This window comes from Sminthopsis crassicaudata, chromosome 1, assembly GCF_048593235.1.
Source record: "Sminthopsis crassicaudata isolate SCR6 chromosome 1, ASM4859323v1, whole genome shotgun sequence".
In the NCBI taxonomy this organism is placed as follows: domain Eukaryota; kingdom Metazoa; phylum Chordata; class Mammalia; order Dasyuromorphia; family Dasyuridae; genus Sminthopsis; species Sminthopsis crassicaudata.
This window is the reverse complement of record NC_133617.1, coordinates 84,604,786-84,627,668: the sequence shown is the minus strand read 5'-3', so window position 1 is coordinate 84,627,668 and position 22,883 is coordinate 84,604,786. Positions and strand designations below refer to the sequence as shown.

Below are 22,883 nucleotides of genomic sequence, written 5' to 3'. Positions count from 1 at the left end.
TAACACTTGTATTAAAAAAATGAAAGAGCACTTTTTAAAGCAGATATATTCTACTGTGCAATACAATTAAGGTTAAAAAAAATTATATTTGCATCTTTTAATTACCAGTTCAGCAACTTTTGGAATAACATTTACTGCAACAAAATTAATTTATAAACTAGGAATACAAAGAAATTTATAGAAAGCCACTTTCTTATATACAGAAAGAGAAAAGTCTAGAATTATCTTAAATATGATAAAAATCCAGTAAAGAAAAGTTAATTGCACTTAACATTTTTTTATATTATGGATCAAATCACATAAAAGAAGATGACTTGATTAGGTCTGAAAGATTCCACATAAGTCTCTTAGAAGTATCTTCTACCAGAAAGATAGAAAAAAGACACTCTCATTTCATGAAATCTTAGAATTTTAAAGTTGAAAAGAACTTTAGAAGTCATCAAATCTACTTCCTAACCCCCAAACACAAATTCTCTCCATTACTCTTCTAGTCTCTGTTGGAATACTTCATGAAACACACTCCACTCCCGTAAGACAACCCTTTCATTTACTGACAACACTGTTAAGATGTCATTACTTATGTTGAGCTGAATTCTTAAGAAAATCTCATCTATAGGGACTTCCCTCTCCTGACATCTTGATTAAGCTTTGCCTCTGTAAGTTTGGGCCCTTCTAACTGGAGAACACTTACCTATAGCTGTGACAAGTTTCTTCTTTTGCAACACAAGGAGGTTGAATGAGTTAGTTTTTAAGGTAACTTTCATGTTTAAATCTTGATCCTTTTAATTATACTTTTATATAACTCCCACCCACTGATTCTATTCTTTGAAACCAAGAAAACTAAAAATGTAATCCCTTCTATCCCATTACACTTCAAATATCTCAAAATCTCAAATATTCTCCTGGTCCACCATCATACCAAAGCTTTATCTTGTGGAGTGAAGAATTTTTAAAGTTTCTTGGATATCCACAGTAGTATTCCCAAGTTATACTACGGGAACTAAAGAGATCAGTGAGAGAGTGTAATGTTTGGGCTAGCTTTCTGTCATATTCTGACCCAGTCTCAGTCTGACTCAGTCTCTTCTAGCAGTCCGATGGTCTACCAGTCCCAACCAGTCTCCTTCTTAGTGCAGGAGGCAGGAGAGCCACGACGAGGATAGTCAAAGATAGAATGTCTCTCTTCTAGTCCTTCTTAGCCCTTATATACCCTGTTACATTTATATCATTACAGCATAGTAGGTATATGTGAACTAGAGAACAATTACATCACCATGCTAAGTACTAAGTATATTATGTGAACTAGAGAACCCATTGTCTCATCAATTCCATTGAGTTAACACCTTGTTTCACCTTGTTTCAAGTATACTTCTCCAGAGTTCCAGCCCTCTACAAGAGGGAAAGCATAAAGAAACAACATAATGAGTTTTATTTTGGACATGTCAATTTGAAAAACCTACAAGACACAGAGTTGGAAATGTCCAATAAATAGTAAATAATTTAAGATGAGCTTAAAAAAGAGGTCAGATATGAATATAAAGACCTGGGCATCATCTGCATAGTGATGACAACTTAAACCATGGGAATTAAAAAAATCACTGAGAGGGAAAGTATTAAGAGGGAAATGGGTCCAAAACAGAATTTTTAGATACACAAACAACTAGGAAAGGAATATGCATGTTGATTTAGAAAAGGAGATGGAAAAGAATAGTAGATAAGCAAGAGAAAATTTTAATTTAACAAATATTGAGTGTATGACTGAGCTAGGTAATGGGGATAAGAAGAAAATAGGCCTGGACCTCAGGAGAGTATTTTGTACAGGGAACATCAAATACACCACTGGGCCTTTACTAGACATAAAGTACCTGTGGAGTCTTAACATTATCAGACTTGCAAGAAAGGTTATGATCAGACTGTGAAAGACTTCCCATGCATTCAGAGAAGCAACAGGAAGCAAGCAAGCTTTCTCGTACAAAAAGAGCTTGATGACACATATAACTGAATTGTGATGTGGAAATTCAATGAGAAATCACTGTGATTTCATTTTTCTTGCCAGGTAGGCCTAGGGATACAGACAGAGATGTCTGCATTCAGACCTTGGAAACAATGTCTATGCAGGAGTGGCATCTGTGCACCAAGGAGAAAAGGGTTCCCTCCCCAGGGCACCTTGAGGGGGATAAGTGCTAAATGGAGAGGCTGTATCACCCACTGCCCCATTCCAATTCACAGATCCTTGATGGAATGAGAGGACAAATTCTCAGACATGACACACAGGTCTGTGTACTACGAGAAGAGCAGCTTCAGAAGCAAACAGTGATGTGGCTCAGATGGCAGGAGCAGAGAAGTGCCCCTATAGTAGTCTCTCTTCTAGTTAGAAGCCTGCAGAGGAATAACAACGGCTGGCAACACAGAACAAGTCTGCAGTTCAGTTACTCTGAACCAAGTTTCCTATTCTGGTTAGCATAGGCTGAGTTCAAACCTAAACCATGTCAAACCCACTGTGAAGCTCAGATTGGGGGGCAGGGAGAAGGGACACAATTACACTTTGGATAGTAATACTCTGGAAACACTGAAAAGTTGCAGGTTTTGAGTCTGAGCTATGCCTGAGATCCCAAAACAATGCAACATTCAGTATCTCCAAACAGTAAAAGAACAAGCCCAGATATTTCCCACAAAAGTGTGTCAGAGATCACTCTTAATATCAAGTCCCAAATTAGGAAGATTGAAAAAAATAAGCAAACAAACAAAAAGAATCCCACCATAAAAAGCTGTTATGGTAGTAAAGGTCAAAACAAACCCAGAAGAAAAAAGCGACTTCAAAACTCTAAAGACTGATAGGGGAGCGAGGGGGGAACCAGCAGGAACAAAAATTTAACTAGGATACCCAAAAGAAATGAAGCAAGAATTTTAAAGGAGCTAGAAAAAATATTGAAAAAGAAATGAGTTAAGTGTTTTATAAAGAAATGGAATACCATTATGTAAAATTATGTAGGAAATGATGAAAGGCATGGCCTAAGAAAAAGACTAAGGCTTAAATGCAGTGCAAGGCAAAAAGAATCAGGAGAACAATTTAAATCCTGACAAAAATATGAAAAAGACAAACAACTCTGAAAGAATTAGGAACTCTGATCAGTGTAATCACTAACCACAATTTCAATTTATCAATGATGAAAAAAAAATTATCACCTCCAGATAGAGAGGAGTAACCCAGAAGACACATAGAACGAGAGATATTTTCTTGGATAAAGTTAATGTGGAAATTTATCTGTAACAGGGGTTTTGTTCATACTAGAACAGAGGAACTGAACAATAACAAAAATAGTAATAATAATAATAATAAAAGTCAGTTAAAGTGAGTAGGAGCCACAGTAGTTTTTTGAATAATATAGTGACATGGTCAAAGCTGCATTTTCAGGATATCAGTTTGTCATAGCAAAGAGGAATAGAGAAGAGACTTAAAGAAACAAAGAGATCATTTAGTAAAAGAAGCAAAGAAGACTAAACTGTAGTCAGATGTGCAGGAGGAAAACGAAGAAAGATCAGTAGCAAGAACCCATAGAAGATGGGGGATAAAAAGGGAGTGGGGAAGAATAAAATAAAAAAGTTGTGTAGCAGAGAACAAAAAAACAATTTACAAAGAAGTAAAGAAAAGACAGTCATGAATATAATTTATTCTACTAATATATATATATATATTCTTTTTTTGGTATTTATTATATATTATCAATCCTACCTGATGTTCTGCTGGGCACATGATAATGTTCTCTTTTCTTTTGTTTCATTTTATTTTGCTTTTCTGGTTTTTTTTTCCTTTATTTTGTTTCTTCAAATAAAATAAATTTGGGGGAAAAAAAAAAAGAAAAGCCATAGAAGAAAGAATATTCAAAAGGGGATGGTCAATCATGTGGAACGTTGCAGAGATGTAAAAAAAAAAAAAAAGAAAAAAAAAAGATCACTCAATGTGCAATTAAGAAGTCAGTGGTAATAGACAAAATTTTGACTGAATAAGAGAAACTAGAAACTGAAAAGTGTACAAAAAAGTGGGAGCAATGAAGATAGATGGTTTTTTCTATAGCTCTGTTGTGATAAGAAAAGCAATTTAGAATGCTTGAGGTTCTTTTTTTTTTTTTTAACAATAGGGTGGCCTGAGTAAGTTATATGCCTATAATGATCTATCACATCTTCTCATCTTACATTATTTTACTTATAACATGTCCTAAGATAAATATTCCAAAACTTTACCTAATGCATTCAAAATCTTATTGCATTTCAAGATACAAGTTAGTTATCAATTATCTAAAATTTTTACATGTCTAACCTTTTCCAATCTTTTTTTTTTTTTTTTTTTTTTTTTTAACAATATCTTTTATGCCACTTTCTGTACACAAGTGCTCACTGGTAATCTGCTAGGGTTTATTTACACCTATCATACATTTCTCCATTGTCCTTGGGTTCACCCAAAACTGTGTTCCTTCAGAGAACATAATGTTCTATGATTCTCAGTTTTATGGAAGAATTTTTGGTAGGAAGAATGAGAATTTAGGAAGTTTTGAGCTATAGTGAATATTTGCAAATCGGTAAACTCCCTTCACCAATGCAGATCAAACACTGATCTATTAGCCTTAACTAGTTGCCAGGAGCTCTCAGCAGTCAAGTGATATGTTCATGTATGATTAAAAGGCTTGACTTAGTTAAGAAGGCTTGGGTTCAAATGTGACACCTGACACATAATATCTATCACACTGTCTCTTCACGAGAAACTTGCATTTTATGAAAAAAGGCTATCACAGCTCCAGAAAAATGATGTGATGCTTCTGATGGGCCACTAGATGGCACAATGGATAAAGTGCCAGGCCTGGAGTCAGGAGGATACACCTTCCTGAATTCAAATTTAGACTCAAGCACTTACTATGTGACCCCATTGCCTCAGTTTCCTCAAATGTCAAAAGAGATGAAGAAGGAAATGGCAAATCACGCCAATATATCAGCAAAGAAAACCCCAAGTGGGGTCACAGAACCAGACAATACTTTCCATCCCTATAGGAGATAATCAGGCAATGTGTTGAACTGTTTTGTATGGATTATTCGGCATTTCCTTTATGAAAGCTTTAAAAAAAAGAAAGAAATGAACATCAGTGATTTTTTTCTTAATTATCAGAAAGTAGGATAATATTGGAACTGTAATGCTCAAGTTAAAATGTAGATTGTGCCCCCCTCCCTCCAATCTTATTTCACTCTTAAATTTCAGCTGCATAAAATTCCACTAGCATTTTCTGGGTAGCTTGCATTCTTACAAAAAAGATACCCTGACTTCATATAAAGTCCTCTTTCTGCCCCTTTTACACAGAAATATTCCTACTTGATATCTGTTAAATTCATAATAATAGAAAGGATAATTCAAATAAAATTTTAAAAGGCACGAGATTAACTAAACTGTAATAGTTGATGGAATAAAGATTTAAAATAATGATAGGATGAAAAGATTAATTAAACTTTAATAAAATAAATTTAATAAATATTATACTTATTATTATTTGCTGTTGTTGAGGCAATTGTGATTAAGTGACTTGCCCACACGGCTAAAATGTGTTAAATGTCTGAGGTCAAATATGAACTTAGGTCTTCCTGCCGTCAGGACTGGTGTTCTATCCACCTAGCTGCCCCATATTATGCTTATTTTAAAACAAATCAACTAAATTAGCAAGGTGAATACATGGTTAGATACAGATCATATGTAAAAGATGTAATTTTGATGAACTCCAAATTCAATGAGTGAAAGTATAATGGCAAAAAAAGGTAATATTATTAATAGAAGCATAATAACCATAACCATAATGGGGCAGGATATTATAATAAAAAAGAGAGAGAACTGCCTTCCAAGTAATTTCACTCAACATGGAAACAGGAGGGAAAAGGGAGAAGAGGAAAAGAAGAAGAGAGAGGATAGCTTAAGAGAGGAACTAGTCCTACACAGACTTTAATGAAGATTATATAAAATGGTATAGCTCTTTTGGAGATGGTAGAATGTGGGAATCTGAGGAGGTGAGGATTATTAAGGAATGGCTGAAGTTAAGAGTACAGAAATGTGACAGAATATTCCCATAGGTTCCAATAATATTCTGTGTTTGGATGTTTCCAGAACTCTACACCCAAATCTCTCCCCTGAACTCTAGTTTTGTGCCAAAATATACCTTTTGGATATCTTTAACTGGATGGCATCTCAAATTCAAAAGGTCCAAAACAGAGTTTATCTTTGTTTCATGAGTTGTCATAACCAAAATAATTCATCACTGAGTAGCCAATCTACTCTATAGTTAACAATTTTGATCCTTGGAAAAGAGATTGAATTTGTGTTTTGGGCTGTATATTCAGAAGCTTCTAGCACAGAAGAATCTGCCAGAGGTAAGGTTATACCACCAAAGGCTTTGAGAACTCAGGGTAACCTCAACACCATGAGGTAGCACTCCCCTGGGGAGGACCCATATCATAAGCACCTCAATATCAATATATACAAAACAACTCATTATCTTTCCCCATCATGAGAACTCTAATTTCCCTGTTTCTGTTGAAGGCATCAGCATTCTCTCAGTTACTTAAGTTCTTAAGGTCATATTTAATTTTCCCTGATTCTCCCATTTATAGTCATCTACAAGGTCAAATCTATCAACATAAATTCTCCTCCATTAATCCCACAACCTTCTCTCCACATATACAGTTACTAACCTAGTTCAGGTCATTACCATAGGATTAAATAGATTTAGAGCTCTAGAAGGGAACCAGTCCAATCTCCTTACTTCACAGAAAGGAATGAAAGCTCACTTCCCTTTTGGACTAATATAAAAACTTTCTAATTGATTTTTCCTGCTCCCAGCCTCTTCCCTCTCCATTCTAATGTTCTACACAGCTGTTAAAAGTGTTACTCCTAAGGCACAGATCTCAATATGGCACTTCCATCGCCTAAGAAGACTCAAAGGTACCATGCCCAAAGGACTACTAGGCTGTGATCCAGCAATGTCTCTCCTGGGCCTGTGCCCAAAAGGGAAAAAGACACACAAATGCAAAAAAGTTTATGGCAGCCCTTCTTGTAGGGGCAAAGAACTGGAAACTGAGTGGATGCCCATCAGTTGGGGAATAGCTGAATAAGTTATGGTATATGAATGTAATAGAATATTATTGTGCTATAATGCCATGGGGAACAATTTTAAAGAAACCTGAGAAAACTTGCAAAGAAATAAGAAAAACTAGGAGAAAATTTATGAAATGATGATAATATTATAAAGACAAACAACTCTGAAAGACTTAGAAATTTGATCAATACAAGGACCAATATTTAGAGGACTTATTACAACAGATGGGAAGAAGATATCTATTGATTACACACACACACACACACACACACACACACACACACACACAAACATTCTGTGTGGGCTACTAAAAAGATACTTGGCCATCGTTCTCAAAACATTGTGAAATTAAATTTTATCACTTCTGAGGAAAAGTCACAAAAAAGTTATCCTGAAAAAGTTAATCTATTTAGTCCTTTCTTAATGTGAATCAAAAACACAGATGACTGAGTTCTACTATGAGTCATTACCTTATAAAATAAGTAGTTTTTTGGGGTTTTTTAGATAGAGAATTCTCTGACTTTCATAACCCTAATATGCTATAAACAGGAATAGATAGTACTAAAAGAACTACAAAATCCAGTACTAGCAATTCAGTAGGTGGCACTGTTTCCTCTCAAAGAAAATTCTACCTTATCTTTTTATGTGCCGTTTCTGGATCTGAAGTCCTGAGTGGAAGAACACTTCAAAGATCAGGAATTTCATTAACATGGCCTATTTCTCCACATCTCAGTAAACTGTTTTCATGAGATACTTCAATTTAAAAAAAAAAAAAAGCCATTACTGGTTGAGTATTGAAGTCCAGCTCCAGTGCACACTGAGAGTGTGAATGAATATCAGAAGCTAAGTGGAAGATATGCGTTGCAATCTTCATTTATTAATCAGAGTGCCAGGGTTTATATACTGTTTTATATGTGTGTGTGTGTGTGTGTGTGTGTGTGTGTGTGCACGCACATATACATATTTACCTCCAGGTGATGCTATGTACCTTCAGGGTTAATGCATAGACCATACTTTGACATTCCCATCTAAACTAGCAATAACTAGGTATCTATTATAATAGGGTCATCAATAACAGAAATTATCAATAGCAAGGTATTTGTCAAAACAGAGTTGCAAATAACATAGTTGTGATGTCTTATTTCTGTCACATGTATTCTCCATCAAGATTATTCTAAATTTATCCCAAGTATGTCTTTTAAAAATTGTTAAGGGAGATGGTGAGCCAATAGTGTGAATGGCTCCCCCTAACAGAGAGCAGGTCCCAAGAAATACCTAGACCAGACTCTTACTGTTCATGGATTTATTCAATGCTGGCCCTCTACAGTTGGGGGAAAAAAGGGAGCCGTTTTTCTTGGATGCAGAGGTAGGAAAGCTACAATACCTTCCACTAAGTTGTTGTCTAGCTGGTGTCGCCAGCAATCTCTAGTTGATAATTTCTCCAGCTTGCAAAATTAGTCCCTGATTTCTGGTCACAATCTTCTCTGAATTTAGCTAGGCAGGTCTATAGATGATGAAAAAAAGTAGCTTATATTTATATAGCGCTATAAAAATTTCATCATGAAGGGTATAAAAATGTTAGTCTGTACATGAACTGATGCTGAATGAAATGAGCAGGACCAGGAGATCATTATATACCTCAACAACAACATTATATGAAGATCAATTCTGATGGGCGTGGCCATTTTCAACAATGAGATGAACCAAATCAGTTCCAATAGAGCAGCAATGAACTGAACCAGTTACACCCAGTGAAAGAACTCTGGGAGATGACTGTGAACCACTACATAGAATTCCCAATCCCTCTAATTTTGTCTGCCTGAATTTTGGATTTCCTTCACAGGCTACCTGTACACTATTTCAAAGTCCGATTCTTTTTGTACAGCAAAATAACTTTGGTCATGTATACATATATTGTATTTAATTTATACTTTAATATATTTAACATGTATTGGTCAACCTGACATCAGGGGAAAGGGAAGGGGGGGAAAATTAGAACAAAAGGTTTGGCAATTGTCAATGTTGTAAAATAACCCATGCATATATCTGGTAAGTAAAAACTATTAAAATTGAAAAATTAAAAAAATAAAAAAAGGTTGTCCCTTTTTGCAAAGAAATGATTCGTTGGAAAGTTTAAGTGCCTTAAGTCCAATGTCACATGTCAAGGCTGTACTAAAAACCTTTCAATCTTTAAGACTTGTCAGAGTTTTTAATCTGCTGGTACAACTTTAAAGAAATACCATTTTAAATCAACAGATAGCAATTTATTGTAAGAATCATAAAATCTTGAAATCATGGCCCTTTACTATTAGAAAGAACTTTTGAGATGATATTCAATATTACATTATCACCATTCACTAACTTCTGAAAAACTGACAAGATGTAGCATGACTACACAAAAAAGAATTTGATCTGGGATGTTTTAAATACCTCCAGATTATAACCTTCAAATTACAATTTATATATATGTTTTTTAAATATCTTGATGACTTCTGAGTCATGAAACAAAAAAAACCAAAAACCTATTCCACATGTAGCTTAAAGCAACAAATTCCATTCCAACTAAACTCAATAAATATTTATTAAAATCCTACTCTGTGTAAAGTATTTCAGCAGGTGCTAACTCATTTTTGCCCCCTTTCTTATCTGATCCTATGATTTCATTGGCTCCCTATGAAGAAATTGCTTTTATTAATGTATATAACCAGTGTTCTTTCTCCTTGGCAACAATGAAATGATTTTCTCAGAGTCAACAGGCTAGCATACATCAGAGATAGGACTGAAAGTAGGTCCTTCTGAGTCCCAGTTGGTATTCTATCAAACAAACTGCTGTTCATCATCAGTAAGACTTGGTGGTTGGTTGGTTGTTGTCCTTTATTCTCGAAGAGGAGGACAAAATGACATCACTATGTTAGAATCAAGTTATACAGAATGTCTGACTGTGGCTGATCAGACCAATAAGACTTCAGAATGCTCTGCCACAGGTTGTACACAAATAGTGCCTATGAACATTTGGGGTGCACGCTAGTTTTGCACCTCTCATGTTTCTTGAGATAATTCAATTCTCGTTTCCCCCATAGAGCACAGCACCTTCTCTCGTGAGGGCATGCCATGCACGGCAGTCCTGGGCCATGGTCTCTGATGTCATACAATCAATTCTAAAGTTCTCAAGAGAGACTTTGTATCGCTTTTTCTGACCACCTTGTGAGCATTGCCCCATGTGATTTCTCCATAAAATGGTCTTTTTGGCAAGTGTTTATTTGGCATTCGAACAATGTGGCCAGCTCAAAAGAGTTGTACTCTCTATAGTAGAGTTGGAATGCTTGGCAGTTTGGTTAGAGAAAGGATCTTAGTGTCTAGTATCTCATCCTGCCAGGTGATTTTCAGAATCTTCCTAAGACAAATCAAATGGAAGTGACTCAATTTCTTGCTATGACCCTAGTATACTATCCAGGTTTCACAGGTATACAACAATGTAGACTTTCAGTTTGATAGCCTGATACCTCTTCTCTCCCACACTTCCCTTTGGAGCCTGCAAACACTGAGTCAGCTCTGGCAATGAATGTGCCAAACTCATTTTCAACGTGGACAACCCTGGAGAGTATACTGCTTTATCTACAGCATTCAAAACTTCACCATTTGCTATAACTCACATATGGATAATGTGGTGCTGACTGATGGAAGATTTGTGCTTTCTTAGTGTTACCTGTTAGACCAATATTTGCACAAGTAGCAGAGAATACATCCATACTTTGTTGCATCTCAACTTCAAAGGCTGCACTGACTTCCAGTGGACGATCTATCAGACAAACTGCTGTTCATCAGTAAGACTACACTGCCAGAAAAGAGTAGGCAGTGTGGTATAATGGACAGAATGCTGAGTAGAAGTTCTGGCATTACAAATTTCAACTCAATCTAAGGAAGAAGAACCTAAATAAGAACTACACCAAGTCAACCATTCAAGTCAAGAACCATCTATTATGAACATATTGCATGCACAAGGCTAACCTTTGGGGAAACAACAACAACAACAAAAAAGACAAAAGATAGTCTTTGCTTTCAAGGAATTCACAATATAATGGGAAAGACAACAACTAAAGAGCTATGCAGAAGTAAAGTAAATATAGGATAAATTGGAGATATTTTTTGAGGGAAGTCACTAACATTAATGAGTAAAATTCTACAGGGTAGTCCACACACACAAAATTTTAAAATGAAATGCCTCATCTATTTTTGTTTCCCATTACGAACTAACAAGGTCACCATGGATGACACGCACATAACATTCTTATGCATTTTAGAGAGACAAAGAAAACTAGCAAAAGGGAAAATGATTTGGAACAGTGATTGCATCTCAGAGAGATGAAACTGTCACATAACAGGATGCTCTTGGTGCTTTGATTCTAGATTTTAAAATAAACCACCAGCTTTAAGTACTTCCTCTTTCTTTATAGCCTTTGGTAAAGGATTATTACAGGGTGGGATTTGAAAGATCTGAAAGATGCCAATGAAGTCAGGAAGTGAGAAGGAAGACTTAGTAAATTGCTGTATATGTAGGATAAGAGAAAATGAAGAACTAAGGATGACATCTGGTTTGTGAATCTTAGAAACCACAAGGATGCTGGTATCCTTAACAATAATAAGAAAGTTTGGAAAAGAGGAGGATTCTGGAGCAAAAAGAATAAGATTCATTTTGGATATATAGATTTTAATATGTATATAGATTGTCCAGTTCAAAATGTCCAATAGGTAGCTGGAGATGTGAAAATAAAGATCAGTGGTAATTAGGGCTAGATAAGTAAATCTAAGAATCATTTGCATAATCATTGAATCTCTAGGGGCTAATGAGATCATCAGAAAAAGGTCCCATATTCTTGGGAGAGTCCATGGATAATAGGCATGACATAAATGAAGATCCTGAAAAAGAAACCAAGGAGTAATGAAGCATGCAGAATGAAAACCAAGAGAGAGTTATCTAGAAAACCTAGAGAGTAGAGATCAAGGAATAGAAGGTGATCTGCAATATAAAAAGCTCCAGAGATGTTAAGAATGAGGAATGAGAAATGGCCTTTTGATTTTGTAAGAAGAAATCACAGGTAACTTTGGAAAGAACAGTTTTAGTGGAAGGATCAGCTAAGAAGAGCTAAGAAGAGAGTGAGGGGAAAAGAATTTAGCAATAAAATGCAGAATCATAGCTAGTGGGATATGGGGCTTGAGCTGGATGTCCAACAAGATCAAATGCAGGTTTTTTGTGGACGTGGGAAATGTGGATAAGTTTGTATGCAGCAGGAATCAGTCAATAGAAAGAGAAAGATTGAATTTTGGTGAAAACAATCTGCTAGAGAAGATGAAAGGTGTGCAGTCTACTTGTGCATGCAGAGTTTTACCTTGGCAAGAATAGTCTCTTCTTCATGGAAGACAGAAGTGGGAGGGGGGTAAGGGAAGGCAGCTGAATGTGAAATGAGGAAGACAGAAGAGGGAGCTTTCTATGAATGGCCTCAATTTCTTTTAGTAAAATGAGGGAAGAGGGCACCTAAGTGGCATAGTGGTTAGAGCACCAGCCCTGAAGTCAGGAGGACCTGAGTTCAAATCTAGTCTCAGACACTTAACACTTCCTAGCTGTGTGACCCTGGGCCAGTCACTTAACCCCAATTGCCTCAGCAAAACAAAAAAATAAATAAATCAAGGGAAGATTCTGAGCAGAGAGGACGAAGGGACAAGAGTGATTTCAAGAAAGATGTGAAAGTTTGGAGAAACCATTGTGGCAAGTGAGATATTAGGTGAAAAATAAAAGGCACAAAAGGATAGACTTCCCACAATGAGAACCAAATTGAAATTATGGTAACATAAAGTTGAACTGGAGCAAAACATGGTTTTATAATTTTCTCTTGCTTCATTCTGCAGCGCATAAACAGTAGTGAAGATAGCAGATAGTGCTTCAAAATAAAATTGTTTTATTTCAGTAGCAAGGTATCTATTAGCAGAAATGAGAAAGGACTGTATGAATGATTATATTTTTGGGCATTGTTGAGGAGATGCCTGCAGATGCCAATCTGGTTCTAGCTCCCATCTCTGAAGCTATAGAGCAGGGGGTCTCAAACTACTGTCTGCGGGCCATATGCAGCCGATTATGGCAAATGGGCTGAGGGGAGGAGACAGTGTGAGCTTTTGTTTTTACTATAGTCCGGACCTCCAACAGTCTGAGGGACAGTGAACTAGCCCCCTATTTAAAAAGTTTGAGGACCACTGCTATAGAGAATAGAAGCTTGAAGACAGAAGATGGACACCACATACAAAGATGAGCCAAAAGGCCATTGTGTCTACAATTAAGAAACCATGAGAGAAGAGGATAATATGAAAGATAGATAGGCCTCATCCTATTGAAGTTTAAATGCAAGCCTAAAAATATTCTATTTTTTCCCACAAGTGATAAGGAATTATTGCAGATTTCAGGAAATGGTGGCACTAAAAGGAGACAACAAATTTGGTCAGAACAATTTTTAAATTCTTGCAAAAAAGATAGATATAGGCTAAATGATAATTAAAGAAAAGAATACTATTCTCAAAGAATAGTTTCTATTTGTCTTAGATCAATATATTAGTATGAATGGAATGGAATGGCCCAGGAACCTGTTCTGGAAACTGAACTATTAAATATTTTTATTTTTACTTGAATAAATGCACAGATGGCACATATGAAATATGCAGTTGACAGAGCTAGGAAGGAACACAATGGATGAAAAATTCAAGATCGAAAAAGACTATAAAAGACTATAAAATGTCTAAAAATCTTAAATGGTAGAATTTAAAAGGGATAAATGTAAAGTCTTGGATAAATGAAATCAACTTGACAATAATATGGAGAAAGCCTCATTAGAAAGCAGTTCATAATGAAAAAAGATTGGAGAAGAGCAGATTTAATAGTTCACAAGCTCAATGAATCAGCAATGTGATATGGTAGCAAAAAATCAAAACAAAACAAACTACAAAACCCAACAATTACAAACATAATCTTGCTACATTAAGATAAATATAGATTGCAGGAATAAAGAGATGATAATCCCACTGCACTACACCCTAATCAGACTACCTCTGAAGCATTTTTATCTTAATTTGGGGCATAATTTTTTCCCCGATGTCATTCTCTTATCCTTTCAGACAGCCAATACTCATAAAAAATGAAAGAATGAAATGTTATGAGCCAATACTCATAACAAATGAAAGGTGAAAAAACAGTTATTAAAACGAATCAACGTACCAAAAAAAAAAAAAAAAAAAAAAAAAAAATCAGAATCCAGAATAAGGATCTAGAATAAGAAAAGGTGACTGGATTTTGCATTTAAAGTTCTTTAGTAACTTTGGAAAGAGCCTTTTCAGTTGACTGATAAGAGTCATTATACAGATTACAAAGACTTGAAAAGTAAAAGAAGAAAAAGATGGAACTTTCTGCTCCTATTCCCTTGTTTGTCCCAGGACCTACCTCAGATCTGTGCTTCATTTAGTTTCCGTTCTTATTCCTAGGGCCTTCTCCTGGTTCTAATACCTTTAAGTTCTGTCTTTACCCCACAGCCTTCTCCAGGCTCCAGAAATCATGCTTGCAAAGATCCTAAATGTTTCTTCCATATATTATGACCCCCACCTGCTGACCCAATACCCCTTACAATTGTCATGTGCGCTTGGCTCTCACAGGACATAATATAACCACCTGTTGAGAGGTTGGATCTCAACGAAGGACCCTCAACAGTCTAATTACCCGATTTTCTCAGTGGACCTCTCTTGCTCTCTTGAGTCATAGATCAGTGATAAGCATAATACTTCCCCCCCCCCCCATACTCTATTCATTCTAGTAATTGTGAAGCTTCTATTGCACAAATACAGTTTCCTACTTCCAAATGCCTGCTCCCTTATTCCCAACAGCTGCAACCCCACCTACCCAATTTCTCATCTAGATCTAACTTTCCATTAGGTCTTCTGAAGACATATATAGAAATTTGTTGCAAAATTAACAAACGCACTTTTATCTTAAAACTTTTCCTTTTTTCATTCTGACACCTGGTCTTGCTTTTCCTTATTGTTTGCACTTTCACTCACATCCCCAATACTCTCATCATAGTAAGGGAATTGACATTTTCTTTTTCCCCCTTTGTCACTTCCAAACTCTTTCTGTAATACCATGACTCTGCAACCTTTCCTTCTTTGAGATTCTCACTAAATAAATTTACTCTTTACAGAGACCCTATGGATCTTATTTACCAACTTCTAGGATGTTCTTTATCATTCCTTAATGAGTTCACTGAATGGCTGCCAGTCTTTGTATATACCTTATCTCCTGTTCTCAAAGTAGGAAACTTCATGAGAGAAAAGAGAGGAGAGGAGAGAGGAGAGAGGGAGAGGAAGAGAGAAAGGGACATAAAGGTATAAAAGTTAATTAGAGATAGAAAAGTAGAAAGACAGACAAATACTTCCACCATAGTAACTTTTCCTTTCTACTATTTTCAATCTATTCAATTCCTATGACCTATTCCTCCACTCTATCTTAGCTACACAAAAAAGATGTTTATCCCTTGATCTTGCTATTATTCTCAAGTATTCTACTTGAAAGTACAAGATCTCTTAAGTAACTTTATCTGACCATAATCTTTTACCATTCCTCTTTCCTACAATATTTCTTATGAACCCCAAACCCTATTTTTCATCCTCACCATGACCTTTAATTTCTAAACCTTTTCCAGATTACCATCACTATATGAAATGAAATAGACTTAAGTAAACAGAAGCAAGAAAATAATGTACACAATGACTACAACAATGTAAGGAGAAAAGACAATCATACCAAAAAAAAAAAAAAAAGAAAAAAAAAAAAAACAACTCAGAAGTAAATGTAGCAAAATTATAAAGATCAAGCATAAGTGAAAGGAGAAAACAACCCCAATCTACTTTTCATGAAGGTATGATGTTGCATATTACACACTATGAAAATTGTTCAATGCTTTGACTGATTATACAGAATTTTCCCCCTTAATTATTTTCTAATACTTTAAAAAATATACTATTTTTGAATATGGGAGAGCTCTGGAAGGTAGGGAGCGAAACTTGGGGAAATGATGATGATGTAAAAAACAAATGACATCAATAAACACTTTTTAAAAAAGAAAATTTTCACCTCAATACCTCATGAGAATCTCAAACTTGAGATATGTAAAAATCATTCAGTATCTTCCTTCCCAAACTCATCTTAACCTCTCAAACCTGAGAATACCTCTACCTTTCTAATGACTTAGGGTCAGCACTTCAGAATTATCCTCAACTCTTTATCATCTTTCTCTCCTTCTCTCACCCTCATGCACAATTGGCTGCCAAGTCAAATTACTTATACCACCACAATCTGTCACAACTGTTCTTTGTCCTTCATCACACAGGCCAGCTCTTCACCACATCTCAATGGCAATGTCTACTAACAGAATACTTCTTGTCTCTTTTCCTCTTCACTCCATCCTCCACACTATGTCTCCCTCACCCCCCAAAAAAATCTTCCTAAATCACAATTCAAACCATCTTCTCTTTTCAGAAACAATCACTACAGTGCAACCCTATTTGTCAGAACATGTAAAGAACATTTGACAAAATATTTAAAAAGCTGCTTGCCATAGTGAATAATCTTATTCTAATACCACAGATCACAAACTTGTTTAGTAATTTTTATGGCATTAGTATTTTACTGGGATGTTTTTTAGAGATACCTATAGACTTTTTAATAGGATTAGTAATGTTTGAAACTGTTCATTCATCCAGGTGACAAGAAAATTGATGTCAGCTTATACAAACAAGAATTTTACAGTGTATCACAGCTACAGAGTTCTAGGAAGGAGTAAGAATTAGTTATATCATCATCGTTTTCCCAAGTTTCCTTCCCCACTTCCCAGAGAGCCACTCCATATAAAAAATAGCATATCTTAAAAATATTTTTAAAATTTCCTCATATTTCCTCATTTCACTTATACTTGATCTTTATAATTTTGCTACATTTACTTCTGATTTTTTTTTGTTTGATTGTCTTTTCTACTTACAATGTTGTAGTCACTGTGCACATTATTTTCTTGCTTCTATTTACTTTAGTCTGCATCATTTTATGTAGATCTTTCCTTGCTTCTCTGTATTTCTCATATTCACCATTTCTTATAGCCCAGTAATATTCCATTACTCTTACAGAGAACTAAAACGGACTGGCCCCTTTTGAGAGAAAGCAGGTGTGTGACTTGCAAACACAAACAATGGCAAACTATACAGAACTGTTTTGGCTACAAAACTATAAAACTGACTTTGTAGGCCTGTAAGGAAAGGAATCTCCATCTGCATATGGACAGTTCAGCAGCTCTACTTTTAAATGTAATGTTAATTAAATAATAAAGATAAAGATCTTGTAGGTAAAGTATGTCTGATTTAGCAAGGCTTTGATAGATTCATGATACTTACAGACAAGATGGAACAGTATAAGCTAGTTAATAGTACATCTAGGTAAATCATAAATGATTGAACAACTATATTCAAAAAAGTGTTAACATCTGGATCGATGTCAATCTGAATGGAAATTTCTAGCGAAGAGCTACAGGATTTTGCTGTTGGGTATATCAAAGATAGTATATTTATCAGAATTTCATAAACACATTAAGTCATAGGATTTGAATAAGAGAAGTCTCAATTAAGGATATCATATTAATGCCTAAAATAGGAATTGTAATTGTTAGCAGCACAAGATTATTTGCCTTCAGTCACGAAATCTTTTTAAGGTATAAATCCTGTAAATGTTCTTTTTCAATTTTTTTTTGATTCAACTATATCCCTATATATATTCCAACAGAAAATGATAAGAAAGTACTCTATTAGGAGTAAGTATACTCACAGAGACAAGTTACAACAGGATCACTGTGGTCAAAGAGAAAACTGATATTAAAAAATTTCCTAGTTTCTTTTATCCTTTTCCATGGTAGCTCGTCAAAACCTGCCAAGAAAAGAGAATATGCATATTAGTAAAAACAACCTTTAAAAATAACTTGAAAATATTTAAAGGTCTATTATATTTAATCCCTTGCTTAAACTCAGTCAATATTAATTATTTGATAATTATTATTTGATTATTATTATTAATTATTATATGATATACACACCTTGTGTATAATAGGCACTGCAGTGAAGAATAACAGAAAGAAATTATCTTTGATTTTAAAGAGGTTGCAATCTTAATGGAAGTATAATATGTACAAATGGAACAACTGAAGATAATCTATAAATGACAATATATTGATAAATGCAAACCAATATGATAAAAAGTGAGTAGTACTCAGTAGTACTCACTTGACTAAGTGAGCTGCCATGGAATGCTTCCTAAAGGAAGTCAACTAGAAAAGGCAAGTGAAGCTGAGAGCTGTTCATAGACAGGAAGAGGAACCAACACATAAAAGCAGAGAAGCAAAAGCAAGTCCTAAATAGAGGACACCAAGCAAATTCAATGAATCCATAGAGCAATATATTTACTTTGGAAGAGAGAAGTATAGTTAGATGAGTAAGGATCTTGAAAAACAAAAATTCTGCAGAACATTCGTATCTTATATGACTAAGAAAGATAAATAAAGCAGTCAGGAAGATCAAATGAAAATGAAAAGAACACAATCAAGAAAAGAATATTTTATCCAAAAATTATACCACAAAGCAAGATATATACTTAACAAGATACAGCAGTAAAGAAAATAAATTTGACTCACTTTATCTAATCTCATATGGAATATTGTGTTCAGTTGTGGGCATAGTTTAAAAGTATATTGGTAAGCCAGAAAATATCACATCAATAAGCTTATTTTCTTATTTTAAAAATTTTATTTCTATTGCCTTTTGTTTTTACATCACATTTACTCCTAATTATATACTCTCTCTCCCATTCCCACTTTTTCAACCAAATGAATCATCCCTTTAAAAAAAATTTTTTTTTAAAGATGGGGGGGGGAATCTGTTTAGCAAAAACAGTGAACCTCGACCATGTTTAATAACATATGCAATATTTTATACTCATAGAACATCACCACTCCCACTTTGCAAATAAGGAAAGGAAAAGAGGTTCCAGTTCATTTTCTTACCAATATTTTCAGTACTCAGGATAAGGTTCCTGCTTTTGCTGAACTACTCTCCCCTCACCACTTTTTTAAATCTTTGTTAAAAGGGATGGTGAAGTTTGTTTTCCATTTTTCCTGTCTTTTGATAGAATTCCCTCCTAACTCTCTTCCCAATTTTCTCTTCAATTTTTCTAATGAAGAGGAAGCTATGATGCAAGTACCCTCTCCCACACTCATTATCCCCACCATACCAATTATTATAAATTTCAGAGCTAATAATGAACCATGTTTGCTTGTAAGACTGAATGAAAATTCTTAGTGGCACCTTGATCCATTACAGATTTCAAGCAATATGTCAATTTATAATTGAGGGATTTTTCTACAGGAATAGAGTATTTCCTTTTATTGGTCTCTGAACATAAACAAACAAACAAAAAGCAAAGAAAGCCTGTTGCCTTGCACTTACCATCTATGAAGTAAATAAAGAAGAATAGCAAACAAAATTGTATATAGCTCAGTATTTTCAATTTTTAAACTCACCAACTGAAAAATGCCCTAAAGTTCTAAATGGATGGAGAAATCAACAATTATATTAATTTCAACTTTTTTCTTACAAAGTTTATCCAATATAAATCAGTTACCACAATTACTATCATACCAGTAGAGTTTAGAAATCACCTAAGTCAGACAATATCTAATCTCTTTAACCACAAAAAGGGATAAGATAGTCAAAGACTCTATCATTTCTGAGTATAAACACATTTGCAATATTTTATGGAGAAGGATGGTACAATATCATAGCAATATCAATTTATAAAATATGAGGCAGTGGGAGAAAAAACACATTTAAAAGAAAGCCTGGTGAATGACTCAACTAAGTAATGTCATAAAGAGTTTTTAAGAGGAAACTGGGAAGTCAAAGAGGAAGAAAAATAGAAACATTCTTTTTGCCATCAGTGAAAAGAGAGCTGGCACATTTTTACTCTAGCATCACAATCTCAGATGAAGTACCTACAGCATTAGAAATGACACTGGGGAAAAAAAAAAAAAAAAGATGAACCAGACCAATTTTATAGATATCTGTGCTGGAAATGACAATCTGGAGCTGAAGAATTAATTTTTGAGTTATCTGGAGGAGGGAAAGATAATAAAGGTGTAGGGGGAAAATACCTCAGAATTTTTACCTTTAAAAAGTACCCTAAGAAATATCAATAACTACAAAAAACAATTGCTTATTTAACCTCAGTTATATAAGATTTTTAGAAAAAAATAATCTATACATCTCTCACCTGATGAAGATATAAGGGAATAAGAAGACTTTCACAAACAGTACTTGCAAGAAGACCACATCTTTATAATCATACAACTGAATGAAAAGTTCAAAGAACATAAGGTCCCACTGTGTTTAGTATTTCTTCATTTTTGTCTTTGCATCCCCAACACCAAGCACAGAGCCTGACACACAAAAAAAGGCACTTAATAAATGATAGAGCATTGGGTTTAATCTAATAAAACAAAATTCAACAGGGATAAATGAAAAGTGTTACTTTGAGACAAATAAAAAATCAATTTCAAAGCACAAAAAGGAAAAGGCATGGCTAGTGAGTAGTTCTAAAAAAGAACCGGGAATTTTAATAGACTCTGAGTTCCATGAGTCAATACTGTGGCATAGGAGCCAAAAAAAAAAAAAAAAAGCCACGGTAGAATTGGACTGAATTAAGAGAGGTGATCAGAAGTTTGTGTACAACCAAGATAACTAAAATGAAGGTAGGCCCATACTCTATAAGGAATAGTTCAAATAACAAACATATTTAGACTGGAGAAGACAAGGCTCTGCAGACATAATAGCTGTGTTGTTTTCTGGGGTTTTGTTTTGTTTTGTTTTTAACCACTATCTTCCAAATTTGGCTTTTCAATTTTCAAAACACTTATTCTTTTCAACCCCTATGATCCCCTTTCCTCAAACTCCCCCCCCAAAAAAAATCCCTTTAATTCTAGTGTCTTCTCTATCAATTATTTCTAATTTATCTTGTATATAGTTTGACTGTAAACTCTTGTTTCCATAAGCAACACATCTTATAAAATAACCTTTGTGAACCTCAGTTTCTTCGTCTGTAAAATGAAGAGAATGAACTAGATAGTCTCTGAGGTCCTGTCAGGCTCTACATCTAGGATCCTATGTACTTCCAAGTAGAAAACAACCTCTTTGAAGGCAAAGTATAGATTCTCTCTATCATCCAACAATATCCTAGCTTCTACCTTTGCTATACTAACTTACCTGCACCAGAAGAAAGACACTCAACACTTCAAATCCACTGGGAAAATTACAGAGTGAATCTAATTTAGACAGTTACAGAAAGGCTCACATGCAGAGAAGAATGCTGGGATGAACACTCTACAAAGATTCTATGACTAGTCCCAGTGATAAGGCAGAGTTCAGTTAACATATTCAATTGAAAATATGAGTATTATATCAACATAGTAGGAGTTAACTACATAAAAGTATAGGGGCCAGAATAAAAAAATCATTCTGAAATAAAAGAGAAAAAGCTAATGGATTGTGTGGCTGTTAAGGATTACAACTACTGCCATCATTCAATCTGTTTAATCCATGATCTTGAGTACAAAACACTACAGAAACAGGCATTATGAAACATTTGTAGGACTCAGTTGTTCCAAAACTAAGCTCACAAATTCAAAGTTCTAAGCCCAAAACTAAAGTGCTGAGCCAAGACTCTTTTAGCTAAGTGCACCATGAAAGCAACACTAGACCTGCAGTCAAGAAACCCTCAGTTCAAATATGGCAGGAAAAGATGAAAAAGGGAGGAAAGAGAAAAAGCGTAGAGATAGCATTTATACAGGGCTTATTATGTGCCATGCACCATAATGAGCACTTTACAAATATTACTTGATCTTCCTAACAGCCCGACAAGAAAGATGCTATTATAACCCCCATTTTACAATTCAGGGGACTGAGGCAAACAATGGGGAAAATGTATCTGAGGCTAGAGTCAAACTCCATTCCCAGCACCCCAACTGCCTCATATAGAGAGGTAATAAAGGCACCTGTCTGTTGGGGTAGCTGTGAGACTCACTTGTAATCTCTGTACCTGGACAATAGTACTTGTCCCAGTGTTTAGCGCAGAGCAGGTACATGTTGGTTTCTTTCCCTTCCCTTCTCTCCTAAGTTCCTCAGAACTTCGGGCAGACAGACCCTGGCTCTGAAGTTCCCCCAGATTCCAAGTTCACTCCTTGCCTTGGCTCTGACCCTCTGCAACTGACCCAATCTGCCTTACTGAGATACCTTCCTGTGCTTCACGGTCAGGAAACAGGTTCACAGCACAGTGAAGAGAAACCTCGAGGGGAGTCAGAGGCCTTGAGCTCAGTTCTGATACACATTAACTATGCTATCACGGCCAGGTTACTACTCTGGGTCCCAGCTTCTCATCTGGGAAATAAGGGCCTTGGCCTCCACAGCCTCTGAGGTCTCACTGGGCTCTAAACCCATAATTCCATGATCCCTTGGGGGGTCCCTTACATGGAAGAGAGAAAGGCAGGGACAGAGATGCACACTAGCACAAATCAGGAAGGCAGAGAAAACATGACCATGGATGTCAGTCTTTAGTAAGAACAGTAGCAGCAAGAATAAGAAATG

At 35.3% G+C, this 22,883-nt stretch overlaps 1 protein-coding gene across 11 annotated transcripts in view; it reads right to left on the bottom strand.

Annotated features, from left to right (window-relative positions):
* PTK2 (protein tyrosine kinase 2) overlaps positions 1-22,883 on the bottom strand; it is a 380,904-nt gene that overhangs the window by 314,753 nt on the left and 43,268 nt on the right. For 8 of the 11 annotated variants that reach the window (XM_074264715.1, XM_074264671.1, XM_074264680.1 and 5 more), the window contains exon 2: positions 18,025-18,123. In XM_074264715.1, coding sequence (XP_074120816.1) covers positions 18,025-18,123 — 99 coding nt within the window. Of the gene's footprint in view, positions 1-18,024; positions 18,124-20,517; positions 20,623-22,883 lie in introns of those variants that run through there. The other 3 variants (XM_074264691.1, XM_074264696.1, XM_074264702.1) reach the window with 2 other exon arrangements.